Below are 12,245 nucleotides of genomic sequence, written 5' to 3' on the forward strand. Positions count from 1 at the left end.
AAATGATGGAAGTAAATCTAAACTTGAATGCTAAAATTTTCTAATTAAAAAACTTTAAAGAGTTGTTTATCGAGAGATATAATTTTTTATTTTTTATTTTTTTTGATGAACTAAGTAGATTCATTTCAAGGCATCAAGAAGATGCAAGCTTTAAATAACTCGAAATATAGACATTTTGATCGAAGTTTATCCATTATAAGATTGTTTTTATAATCTTAGATTATATATGAATTTGATTAAAGAGAGTAAAATTTCCTTTTTTTTTCCTTTTAGTAATGGAGAAGTAAATGAATAATTTTGCTGTAAATTATTGATGATGATTCAATGAAGAAGTACAACAACACTGGTGGCTACAGAAATGTATATGCTGATTTAAACATTAACTAATTTATCCAAGAAAAAGGCTTCATAATTTTATGACTATAATCAACAAAAAATTGCCATATGTATCTTTATTATGTCAAGCACAAATAGAACTCTAATATTAACAAAAAAAATAATCAAATTGATTAGTCAAACACAAATTATTAATATACAAAAATACTTTGATAAAAAGTAATTTTCATACTATCAAATTTTAGAAATTTAGTCAATCACACTATTAGTTTTATTATTTTAGCTTTTAAACATATTTATTAGTAGTACCTAATTTTTATTTTATATTATATTCTTCGTAAAATAATATAGAATTTTATAACCCTCAGGGGTTGGCCTGCTGGCAATTGACTTGAGCCTTGGGGTTTGCTCCCTTTCAAGGTCTCAAGTTCGAAACCCACTGGGTGCAAACAATTTCTGAGGGCCATCGGACTGGGTAAAACCTGAATTAACCGTGGTGCACTTGCGGGAAACTCCTTGCCGAGGGCCTGTGCACCCCCGAGATTAGTCGGGGCTCAAAGAGACTCGGACACCCGGTGCAAATCAAAAAAAAAATGTATCTTTATTATTGATATTTGTTACTTATACAACAAAAACAAAAAAACTATGTCACCGAGTGATTGTTTATGTAAAGTTGTTATTATGTATAATATTGATGTAGTCTTAATATCATTTTTTTCTTTCAAGATTTTTCTTTTGTGAAACAAATTATATGAGAGATGTTAGAGCTAACCAAAAAAAACATAATGTATCACAATTTATACAATTTATAGAATTAAAATTATAAAGAGAACTTTAAAAAATTCATTTATCTATTTTTATAACCGCTTGAAATGCAGTAATTACTAGTTTTATAATTGAGGTAATATGTTCTTGTCTATTATTTCTTATTGGCGCACCGGTGAGAATCTAGTTTGTGTAAATTTTGGGGTGTCTTTCACAGAGAATCATATTCTTCGTGAATTCTCTATTTTTTGATACATCACTTGTAAACATGAGTTTTTCTTCCCATCATCAAGAAAATTATTTTACCTCACCCAAAAAATATGGCTTTAACTTTTAAGCCTCCGTGAGATGATAAATGTGCTACTTGTAGAGAGTCATATCTTCGATTAGATTCTCTACTCTTTTAAAACGCTTGCGTATAAGATGTGTACAACCCAGATAAATAAATTTATTACTCCATACGGATAGGAGGGAGACAAAATATAGTTTTAAGCATTCAACTGGAATATCTAAATAGAACACAAAGTAAGAACTCATGCTCTTCTCCAGATATTCCTATGAGATCTCAAAGTGCTTGAGATCCGTAATTGACATTTTAATGGAATGTAACTCATCTTGTCTTATGTGGGATAGGCACATAGAGGCCGAAGGTTGAGCTAGAAGGTTAGTAGGTAGCTGAGTAATGTCACATTTTAGGTAGGATAGGAAGGGGAGCAGCCTCCTCTACAGTTCTCCATAATAGTAGTATTGTTTAGTATTCACATAACTTCTTATTTTGTGATGTGTTTTACTATCTCATTTGCTCTATATCTTGCTATATATGTTGTTATATATTTTCTTTGTGCATCCATTCTTCGTGTTCTTTTTTCCTCTCTTCCTTCCTTTCCAATTCTTTCCTTTTCTTCTTTTCTCTTTTGAACTGAGGATCTTTCAGAAACAGCCTCTCCTCTCTGCCACACAAAAGTCAGGGTAAGGCTTGCGTACATTCTACCCTCGCTAGACCCCACTTATGGGATTCCACTAGTATGTTGTTGTTGTTGTTGCAATCCATCTGGTCTTATCCTCCATCGTGTAGTCCTTCACCTTAATCATTTTTTTATCACCATAGCGTTCGAGCCAGCTTGTGCGCATTCCTTTACTTCATCTTAAGAGTGTGGTTGACCCTATTTTGCTCTTCAGATATCCATCTTATCACACAAAAATAGTTTCAACATAATGAGCATATCATAGTTCAATGCAATTTATCTGGTTTTATGACCACTTTGAAAACTTTAGTTTGGTTTCTTAATTACCCTTTCTTTTATAAGTAGTTTTGATTTACCCTCTTCTTCTTTTTTGAGAAAGGTAACTTATTTACCCTCTTCTTTTTTTAAACTGGTAATTTTGTATTCCTCAGCATTAAGGGATATGTTGGCCACCTCCAAAAAGTGTTAGATACATAGAAACAACAAAAAAAAAAAAACAGGACTACTTACAAAGCTCCTATGAAATCCACTAGTTAAATTTCATCTTCTATGTTCATTTCTTTACACCAAAAACCTAAAGTGGTGATTACTTTCCACTTAATCTTCTCTATAGTGAATTCTTTCCCTACAAAAATTCTCTGTCAGATACAAGCAGGTACTGTTCTCCACCACCTCCTCGGGCTCGTGCTACCTCCCCTTCTGACCCAACAACTTAGTAGGTCTGTTGTATGTTCTGGCATAATCCAATTTAGACTAGCTAATTGGTGAATAGAGCCCATATTTGTGTTGTTACTTTGCAGTGGAGGATCAGGTGATTGTTGGTTTCTAGAGCCTCTTAACAAAGATAACATCTTGAGGCAATAATTCTTCCCCTCTTCTGAAGTTTATCATGTGCCAGGCAAGCTCTACTGCTCTACTGGTTACCAACCAAGTGAAACACTTCACCTTAGAAGGGGCTACACTATTCCATATAGCACTCCATGGCCCTGATTTCTTCCCTGCAATTGTGGCTAGATCCTTTTTATACATTCTATTCACAGAGAATTGACCATCAGTATGATGCCTCCATAGCAATTTATCTGTTTCCAGATTTGTGCCAAGAAAATCTCCAATCAAAGCAAGCATATCTGATACCCACTCTATTTCCCAGTCATTAAGAAATCTCCTAAAAAGCAAATTCCATCCTTGTGGAGACCAAACCTCTTGTATTTTGCAATCAGGATTCATGCAAATGGAAAACAGCCCAGGAAATAAATTTTCCAAGGACCCTTGACCAGTCCAGTCTTCTTTCCAAAACAAAGCCTTATTCCCTCGGCCAACCTTTATGCTTACATTGTCTTTGAAAGCCAGCCATAGGTTTCTTATAGTCCTCCATACTCCCACGCCATATGTTTCTGTCACTTCCTCTGAACACCATTGACCTTCCTGACCATACTCGTGTTGAATGAGTTCCTTCCATAGAGCTTGATCTTCCAAATTGTATCTCCACAACCATTTGGTAAGTAAGTTGTTGTTGTGTCATTTCCATCTAACTGAAAATCTTAATGTGCTTCAATAGCTCAGTTAGCTCTTTATTACATCCAAGGATAACCTTTGTCCAATGCTTAAAGATCACAAGCACTAGTTTGTTTAACACAATATTTCTGGGCAAAAAGTGAAAGAACAGTTCCTCTCAAAAGCTATGGAGCATAAGTTTTTCATGAAAGGATATCCACAATCTGAACAAGGAACCCACTGTTTTAAAAGTGAGCTATAATATTAAACGTGAGATCATATAGTCAGATAAGAGACCACGGAACTTTACAGCATTCAAAAACTGAATTATAATCAAAGGAGTATATAGCATACAGGTGAGCAACCGAAGTAACTAAAGAGAAAAATAAGAACTTGATTCGGCATCATCAAATTGCAGAATACAGAAAAATAAAAACTTCACTTGACATCATTGAATTGCAGAATACCTGCTCTTGACTATCCGATGTAACTCTAAATAAAGGTCGTGTCCTGAAATCAGGATCTCTCAGTACCTCCATCTTATATGATACACGTACACCGGGATCTGGCTCAATTAGGGAGTAGAAGAAATGATCAATTTTATACCACTAAATTCAAACAAAGGCACAGCAGAAATGGAGAACAGTTACCTGTTACTGATGGCAACTTCCTCACAGCAGTATAACCTTCTGGCCAGATAAATTCCTCATCTCGAAAGAGCTCCGAATCTTCTACTATTTTTCCTGAATAAGACATTTGCACATTGAAGAATTGATATATCACAGTTATTCATTAAGTGAGAAGAGAACATCAACTTAAGTTATGAGAATAGGGAATGTTACTCGTCAAAACAGAAAAAAAAAATGAAGACCACAGCACTTTGGTGTTTCAATAGAATATTATTGCATTCTTTTTGCTCTCTAATCAGTATTTATCTTAGATTTGAATAAAGAAAATACCAAGGCTAATTATTTTCAAGTCCCCCAATTCAAATGGGCAACTTCTGACTTCTTCAAGCTTTCTCCTCAACCCCTCATCCTCTGAATCAGAACTGCCTTCATTTTCTTCGTTTTCAGTATTATTATCTGCATTGATACTATTCTGCAACCACAGCATCCCCTTTGAAAGCTTTTGTTCAGAGAGATACCTGATCAAGAAAGTTAGAAGTATGAAATCAGTACAAACATAGCAACCAAGATAATATTAGGTCAGAACACGCCGAAATACACAACCACACATAAAAGCAGCATCACCATATATACAGGGAAAAGGGACTTCTTGATCAAAAACTAACTGTGGTGTATGAGCCAGCTTGTCGACAGCTTGACTAATTCCACGAGGTACTTGTTATCCCCACCAGCAGAAGAACTGGGTAACATTGTTAATCAAAGCTTGAACAAATGGGAAGAAAACACCTAGTGTTTGTGCCTCAGCTGGGAAGGTAAAAGGAAACTTCTTTGCAACCAGAAGAAAGGAAAAGGCAGAACAAATCTCTAAACTTCAATCACAACTTTGATTTATAAGACAGCATGCTTCATGAAGGACAAAGGGAACCCTTGAACTCCATAAGCTGAGGAAAATAATGATTCTAGAGTAGATTTTGGGTCTGAATGGGTGTAACATATCTACTTCGCAGGAGAACTTAAGGAGATGGAAACGAATAATAATGTGTTCAACAAACAGGAAAAAATCTTTCTTCCCAGGGTACTGATTAAATAGGGATGCTCAGGAGGGTGTAATTTTAAGGTCAAATAATTTTTTTACGAAGAATTGTTAAAACCAAAATTCGTAAGGTGCAAGCAGTTGCACTGCCTGGTTTATCAAAAGAGCAGCAGTCCAAAGTTGAAGAACCAAAAAGGCGGCCTGCAGGAAATTGATATAGCAGCAAGCTACCCTACCACAAACTGCCACTTCAGTGAACCTGGGGATGATTTCAGTAAACCATCATAGTCATCAGAAATGTATGACATTGGGCCTAGGGAATCTTAATTTTTTAAGGAATCCAGAATAGAACACCAAAAGTGTAGGTGCTATTACATTTTGTTTTTCCAAGTACGAAGCACGTGATCACAATGTTTTGACTGGAATTCTAATACATTCTTAAGGACAGAAGGAAATTATATAACACACGCATCTGAAAATTGGTACAAGTGGGTTACTATGTTGAGCTCTTGAGTCAGGGATCTATCGGAAACGTCTCTCTATCCTACAAAGTAGGGGTAAGGTTGTGTATATCCTACCCTCCCCAGACCCCATTTGTGGGTTTATACTGGGTATGTTGTTGTTTGTTTGTTGTTTTGGGTTGCTATGTTGAGCTGAGATCAAGGTTGAACTAAGACCAAAATCCTATACTCACACCTAACTATTCTAGCGAGAAACATATTCAATTATTTGGCTTCACTTTATTTAAAGAATAATACTATCCATATACCAATTAGATACCTTAAGATCTAAGATCATGCTGAATAGTGTATACTGGGCCCATAAAGTTCAATGCGTGTGAGAAAGAAGGATAAAAAAATGGCACCCAAGGGTATGGACTAGTGGTTAATGAAGTGGTTCGGAGCCATGAGGTCGCATGTTCAAATCCTACCGGAGACAAAAAACACTAGGTGATTCTTCCAATTTGTCCTAGCCTTGGTAGCCTAACTGGACAAAGTTACCTCATACTTGTTGCCGGGGGGAGGTGGGAAGTATCCCATGGAATTAGTCGAGGTGCGCAAAAGCTGGCCTGGACACGGGACACCACGGTCATCAAAAAAAAAGGATCAAACAATGCAAAAATTACAACCAGTGCTACCACAGCTATGTATTGAGAGAATTATTTCTACAAGTTTTTCCCCAATTCAAGTATGGACAGTCATAATATGGGAAAGATCAACAAAATCTAGCAAAAGGCCTGAAAGAGGGAAAACTACTAAAATAGGATATGAGAAACATTTTATCTCAGTGATGTAACAAAGAATGATACAAAAAAATGAATTCAGATCGACAAGGCTCACATTTTTGCTTCCTCCAAACTTTGAATAAATTTTGGCTTTTTGCACTTGAGGTGAACGGAAGAAAGAAGCCCTCTTAAGAAAGAGATAACTTGCTTTAACTTGACCCTGAAATCCAATAACAAAGTTTCATAAGCCCACAAGGAAAAGCTGAGCATATTGCTGCTTAAATGGTAAATAGAACTCCAATTAGATCCACAATAAACTTCCAATTAACACACCTAGCAAAATCATGGGTGCCAAAAAACTGCACAAGAACTGATTTTTCCCCTGAACCTTTGTTTAGACCTTTACACCCACCAGCACGAGATTCATCTAGAACAATGGCAGGCCACATGGCATGACCTGTATTGACAAATAAAATCAATGAAAAACCAGATAGTTGCTACATTTGAGAGATTTTGATCTCACATTTTGTCCCAGGAAGTAAACAATCATGCAAAATTAAGTTGGTAAAAAGATTGTATCTTTGTTATTGATTCTTCTTTGAGAGCTCCGGCTGCTAACTAATTTGTGTATAACCACGAGTGGATGTCATAAAGTTACAAATCAGACCTGATGAATAGTCAGAAGTAGAAAAGGGAAGCCATAATTTACCAGTCAGCTTGGCCCATATAATATCTCCGGGCTCAAGAGCTTCACAATCAGCCAAACTAGCAGCTAATACAATCATCTCATCAACACCGATTACATCAGTTTCAGGACTCGTATCGCGTGGTCTCAACTTCAGACGATTCATTTCCTCAAGTGTAACAGAAAACTTGATCCTTTCATTTGATAAAAGCAGATCTTCTTCATCCCCATCTACATATTTCACCTGCAATAGACTCGAACACGGAACATGTTTCATTTTTTTTGAAATAGTACACGGAACATGTTTCATACACTCGACCATCAAAAGATCAAACATAATTTATATAAAAAGGAACCAGAAAATCAATTACATGATGTCGTTCAGTCTCTGAGTTGTACCCAATTATGCGACCAGTGTACCAAACAGCATCTAATGGCCAATACGCCTATGACATAAGACTCCTCAATTAGTTGTTAAAACTGATAATAACAAAGGTACGTAGTAAATTCTAATTATTCCAAGTTTGATCATTTCACACCTTACATTGTAGTCCAATAAATTTCTTGGGATCAACTCCTTCAAAACTCAGCCTGTAATACACACAAAAAAACACTTCTATTCATGATAACACACATATACAAAACACGAAATTGAGCAGGGAAAAAAAATGTACCAAACCCATTTCTTGGTCCGAATTGACCCTAAGCTTTTGTTATTCAAGCTATTCCCCAAAATACAATTTTCTTTTCGTTCCTTCATGTTACCCATTGAGTTAAATTCTTTGGAATTGTTACCATGATTGGTGTCGATTTTATTTTTACCAGCACTATTTCGAGTTCCTCTCGAACAAGACTCATCCAACAGACTAATTACATTAGCTTCTACCCCCAAATTTTCCAGCTCTGAATTAACTACCTTACTCCTCTTCTTCTCCTTCTTAATATGTTTCACAACCACTACTCCATCATCTTCTCCCTGGTCGTCCCGCTCACTCTCGACACACAAATTCACTACTTCTAAATTTTCCACCTTCTCCTTATTCTTTATAACCACTTCCTCTTCTCCATCCTCAGTTTCCCCCTCTTCTACTCTGTTTCCCTTGGAAAAACTGGCTAATTTGACAGAGTGAGAAACTAGCTTCAAATCTCCGACGTTCCTCTTCTGCTTATCCCTACTCCTTATAAGATTTTCCTTGTCTTCACTCTCTTCTTCTCTATTTCCATTGAAGATATTCGCTAATTTTTTTGGGTGAGGAACTTGATTTGAATTGCCCACTTTTCGCTTCTGCTTATTCTTTATAACCATTTCATCATCTCTTCCCTCGTCTTCTCTAATTCCATTGGAGAAATTCCCTAATTTCATCTGCGGAGAAAATAGCTTTGAATAACGCTCCTTTCTCCTCTGATTCTCCTTAAGTTTTACACCCACTTCATTTCCTTCATCGTCATCTACCCCATTTTCACTGTCACCGTTGCAATTAGCTAACTTCACCGATCGAGAGATTAACGAGTCGTAAAAAGAAGGTTCATGTCGTTTCCTTTTGCGACGGCGAGTGTAGAAGTGAATAATAGGGAGTTCCCTTCCAGACATTGAAGAAATGTGCTGCGTTTGCGAATGCTTGGGGTGATCGTCGGTCTCCAAATGTGGGAGGATTTTGCGAGCAGCTTTAACTTTTTTCGACCCACTTGCACCCACATAAGGGGATGTAGCGGAGTACACATCGCACAATGGGACATATCTCAAAGGAGTAACTCTCTCTCGATCATCATCCTCTTCATCCACCTGCTGATTTTGTTCCTCCTCTTCCAACAACTGCATAGCTTTCGTATCTTCATTGGGTGAAAGAGTTGAATCAGTTAACGGAAACGCCATGGAATTGAGCAAAAAGATACACAAAACCAAATCAGTTTGATTTTTCTCTCCGATTCCGTCGAAAAGGATAGATTTTTAACTGAATTGGAACTGGAATTTGGGTTTCTAGGGTTCGATAGAACGGCGGATTAAGGGAGAGTGGCGTTTCCCGCCGCAGCTGAGATGCACGGCGTATTTATATGGAGGGGAAGGAGATGTTATGTTTCAATTTTGTAGATTCACATGATACTCAAATAATTTTTTATATGCACAAAACTTTTAAACAATAAAGACAACAAAGGAAAGAATTGATGGTAATGTTAAAGATTTTAATACCAATTGAACTATTCTCCGTTCTTTTTTATATGTCACTTTTTAAAATTGTATTTGCATTAAGAAATTAAGTAATTTTATCCTTTTATCTTTATTTAATGTTTTCTTAATTCAACTTTTCAATAAATGATTACTATGTTAGTATTCAAAAATTAAAATGCATTTGAATGACTATTTAAACTTTTGAGTTTATTTTTTGAGCCAAATTTTTCACCAATTGATCTAAAAAATTTAAAAGATTGTTAAAGCTTCAACTTTCGAGATTATTTTTTATTTCTTCTCCATCTTTTATTTTTGATTTGTTTGTTGAGATTTCTTTTTCAAAATAAGATTTTATAGAATAGTGAATGGAGAGAGTAATTAATCGATGTATGAAGTACTCCAATGAATATTAATTACTTGTTAGTTTTCCTAGGTTGGTCAAAGTATATATTTTCAAAACTAATTAACTACTCTATAAAGGGTATAATAGGAAGAATATGGTAATTTATACATTGATTTTATGAAATGACAAGTATAATGGATCAACTATTTATAAAAAGTGATTATATGTAAAAAGGAACGGAGGAAGTATATGATTATCGAAAATGATTATCGTACACCTAGTTATGAAGCTCAAGGTTATTTATAAAAATTTAGAATTGGCTACTGTATATCAACTTCTCCTCATAGAGACTAAAATTGATTTTATAAAAATATTGTTGTTATTGCAATATTTACACTTATTTGTCAATCTATGATGATGAATATATGTGCATATGAAAAGGTTGAAGATTCATCTAGTGCAATATAATTTCATAATAAGAAAAAATTGTGCTCACATTTTTAATGTGAAATGTTCATTGAAAGATATTTTAAAAGTTCGTTATTTTGTGTTGTGTATTTGTATGGGAGAGAAAACAAAAGATGGAGAGGGTTCCATTATTATAACTTTTTATGACATTTTTCCTTCTTATTCGATTAAATTTGAATATGTCACATTGAGAGTGAACTCTATAAAGATATTACAGTTACTACAACATTTACTATTTATTTAGCATTATAACGTCGATGAATAATGTAAGTACATGCCAAAAAAGTTGGAGAATCATCTCGTGCACAGTAATTTCAGAAAAATTTGTTATTTTGATTTATATAAAAAGATTTGAATTTCATGCATTATACTTCTTCTTTTACTGAAATTAAAAGTTATTCATACATTATTATTTTTATGCCATTTAAAATGTGCATGTTTTAAGAATTACTAAGTTATTTTTATTTTCCTTTTTAACTTGATAATAATGATACAACACGTTTATGCATACATGAATTTATGGTGTATACATAATATATACACGCTCATAAATATCATATGAAATTAAGATTTACTTAACATGTTGAAAGTAAGTTTCTCTTGGAACCTATTTGGATTAGGGATAAGGGTCTGAAAAATACCCAACTTTAGTCGGATTTGTTGTTGCGATACTAAACTTTCATGAGGACCTGTTACATCCCTGGACTATTTTAATACCGTATTTTTAAACATATATATTTGCCCACGTGGACATAAAATAATGCAAATTATAAATAGTAATGTGTCCACGTGGACACATTACTATTTATAATTTGCATTATTTTATGTCCACGTGGGCAAATATATATGTTTAAATACGGTATTAAATAGTCCAGGGGATGTAACAGGTCCTCATGAAAGTTTAGTATCGCAACAACAAATCCGACCAAAGTTGGGGTATTTTTCAGACCATTATCCCTTTGGATTATAACTTATCTTTTGATTTATAAGACAATCAATTCAAATAGATTCTTATTGATGTTATATTATTATTATTTGTTGAGGTATATTTAAAAATTTCACTATTTTAGAAGGAAGTTTGAAAAAAAAAATATCATTGTCACCGTAACGATGACACACGATGTATTTATAGAGAAAATGGTCAAATGTCCCCCTAACCTATACTCGAATTTCCAACTACACACTTGAATTTCACGGGGGTCCTATCACCCCCCTAAACTGTTAAAAATTGAAATAATTACACCCCTAAAAAGTCACAACCACATTTATGTTGATAAGTGAAATGCACGCGTTTGACAGGTGTAAATTTTATTAAAAACTTTATTTTTTATTTTTTTCCTTATTGATTCATCATTTAAAAACTTTGTTGAAGGTTAAAAGGTCAAAATTTATAGATCTGTGTCTTTTGATCTTCTTATTTGAATTTTGTTGATTATAATGTTGAATATTAGTTGTTTGAAGCTGAAAACACTGTTTAAATGATTTCATAGTTGCAATTTTTAGTTCTAAGAACGCCGGATTTCCATGGAAATGGGTAAGCTTCAATATGATTTTTTTGAATCTATATTCTTGAATTTGAAGCTAGTGATTTCGTTGATGGTTTCAATAATTTTGTGTGGCTATAAGCTTCAATATGATTTTTTTGAATCTATATTCTTGAATTGGAAGCAAGTGATTTCGTTGATGGTTTGAAGAATTTTGTGTGGCTGAAAATTGAAGTTCAAGGTTGAAACCGTAAAAGCACAAATTAAACCACCATTAAAGTTAGTTCAAAAGCTTGAGTTCTTATTTCGACTTGCCACAAACGATCTCCGTTTTAAGTGGGTAATATACCAAAAGAATCGAAACGGTGAGAAAAGTTTATATCTAGAATTTGGAGTGATTTGAAGAAAAGTTGAGGTGATTTGGCATCAATTTTTTTATAGAAATTGTTCTAAAGAAGATGAAGAACTGATTGCATTTTTAGATTTGCAAGAAAATTATCAACTGTTAAATAAGTTGAAGAATATTATTTGAAGCTAAAATTAGTAATGGCAAGATGATGAGTGACGATGAGATTTGGTGGCTGCCATTGATGATCTACTTCTAGTAGGTATGAAGAAGAAAACAAATTAGAACTAGAAACAAATACAAGA

The 12,245-nt window shown here is 34.3% G+C and overlaps 1 protein-coding gene across 6 annotated transcripts in view; it reads right to left on the minus strand.

Annotated features, from left to right (window-relative positions):
- LOC102604939 (histone-lysine N-methyltransferase ATX2-like) overlaps positions 1-9,220 on the minus strand; it is a 45,707-nt gene extending 36,487 nt beyond the window's left edge. For all 6 annotated transcript variants that reach the window (XR_368705.2, XR_001472004.1, XR_368703.2 and 3 more), the window contains exons 1-9: positions 7,807-9,220; positions 7,672-7,723; positions 7,504-7,578; positions 7,157-7,376; positions 6,781-6,904; positions 6,563-6,667; positions 4,520-4,707; positions 4,211-4,303; positions 4,028-4,125 (exon numbers count right to left, since the gene is read on the minus strand). Coding sequence is in view for 1 of the 6 variants with exons in the window: in XM_006364631.2 (XP_006364693.1) it covers positions 4,028-4,125; positions 4,211-4,303; positions 4,520-4,707; positions 6,563-6,667; positions 6,781-6,904; positions 7,157-7,376; positions 7,504-7,578; positions 7,672-7,723; positions 7,807-9,005 (2,154 nt within the window). In the remaining 5 variants the exon portion in view is untranslated. The remainder of the gene's footprint in view (positions 1-4,027; positions 4,126-4,210; positions 4,304-4,519; positions 4,708-6,562; positions 6,668-6,780; positions 6,905-7,156; positions 7,377-7,503; positions 7,579-7,671; positions 7,724-7,806) is intronic.
- Positions 9,221-12,245: the final 3,025 nt, after the last annotated feature.

The sequence above is a fragment of the Solanum tuberosum genome, unplaced genomic scaffold (assembly GCF_000226075.1).
Source record: "Solanum tuberosum cultivar DM 1-3 516 R44 unplaced genomic scaffold, SolTub_3.0 scf00496, whole genome shotgun sequence".
Classification (NCBI taxonomy): Eukaryota; Viridiplantae; Streptophyta; class Magnoliopsida; order Solanales; family Solanaceae; genus Solanum; species Solanum tuberosum.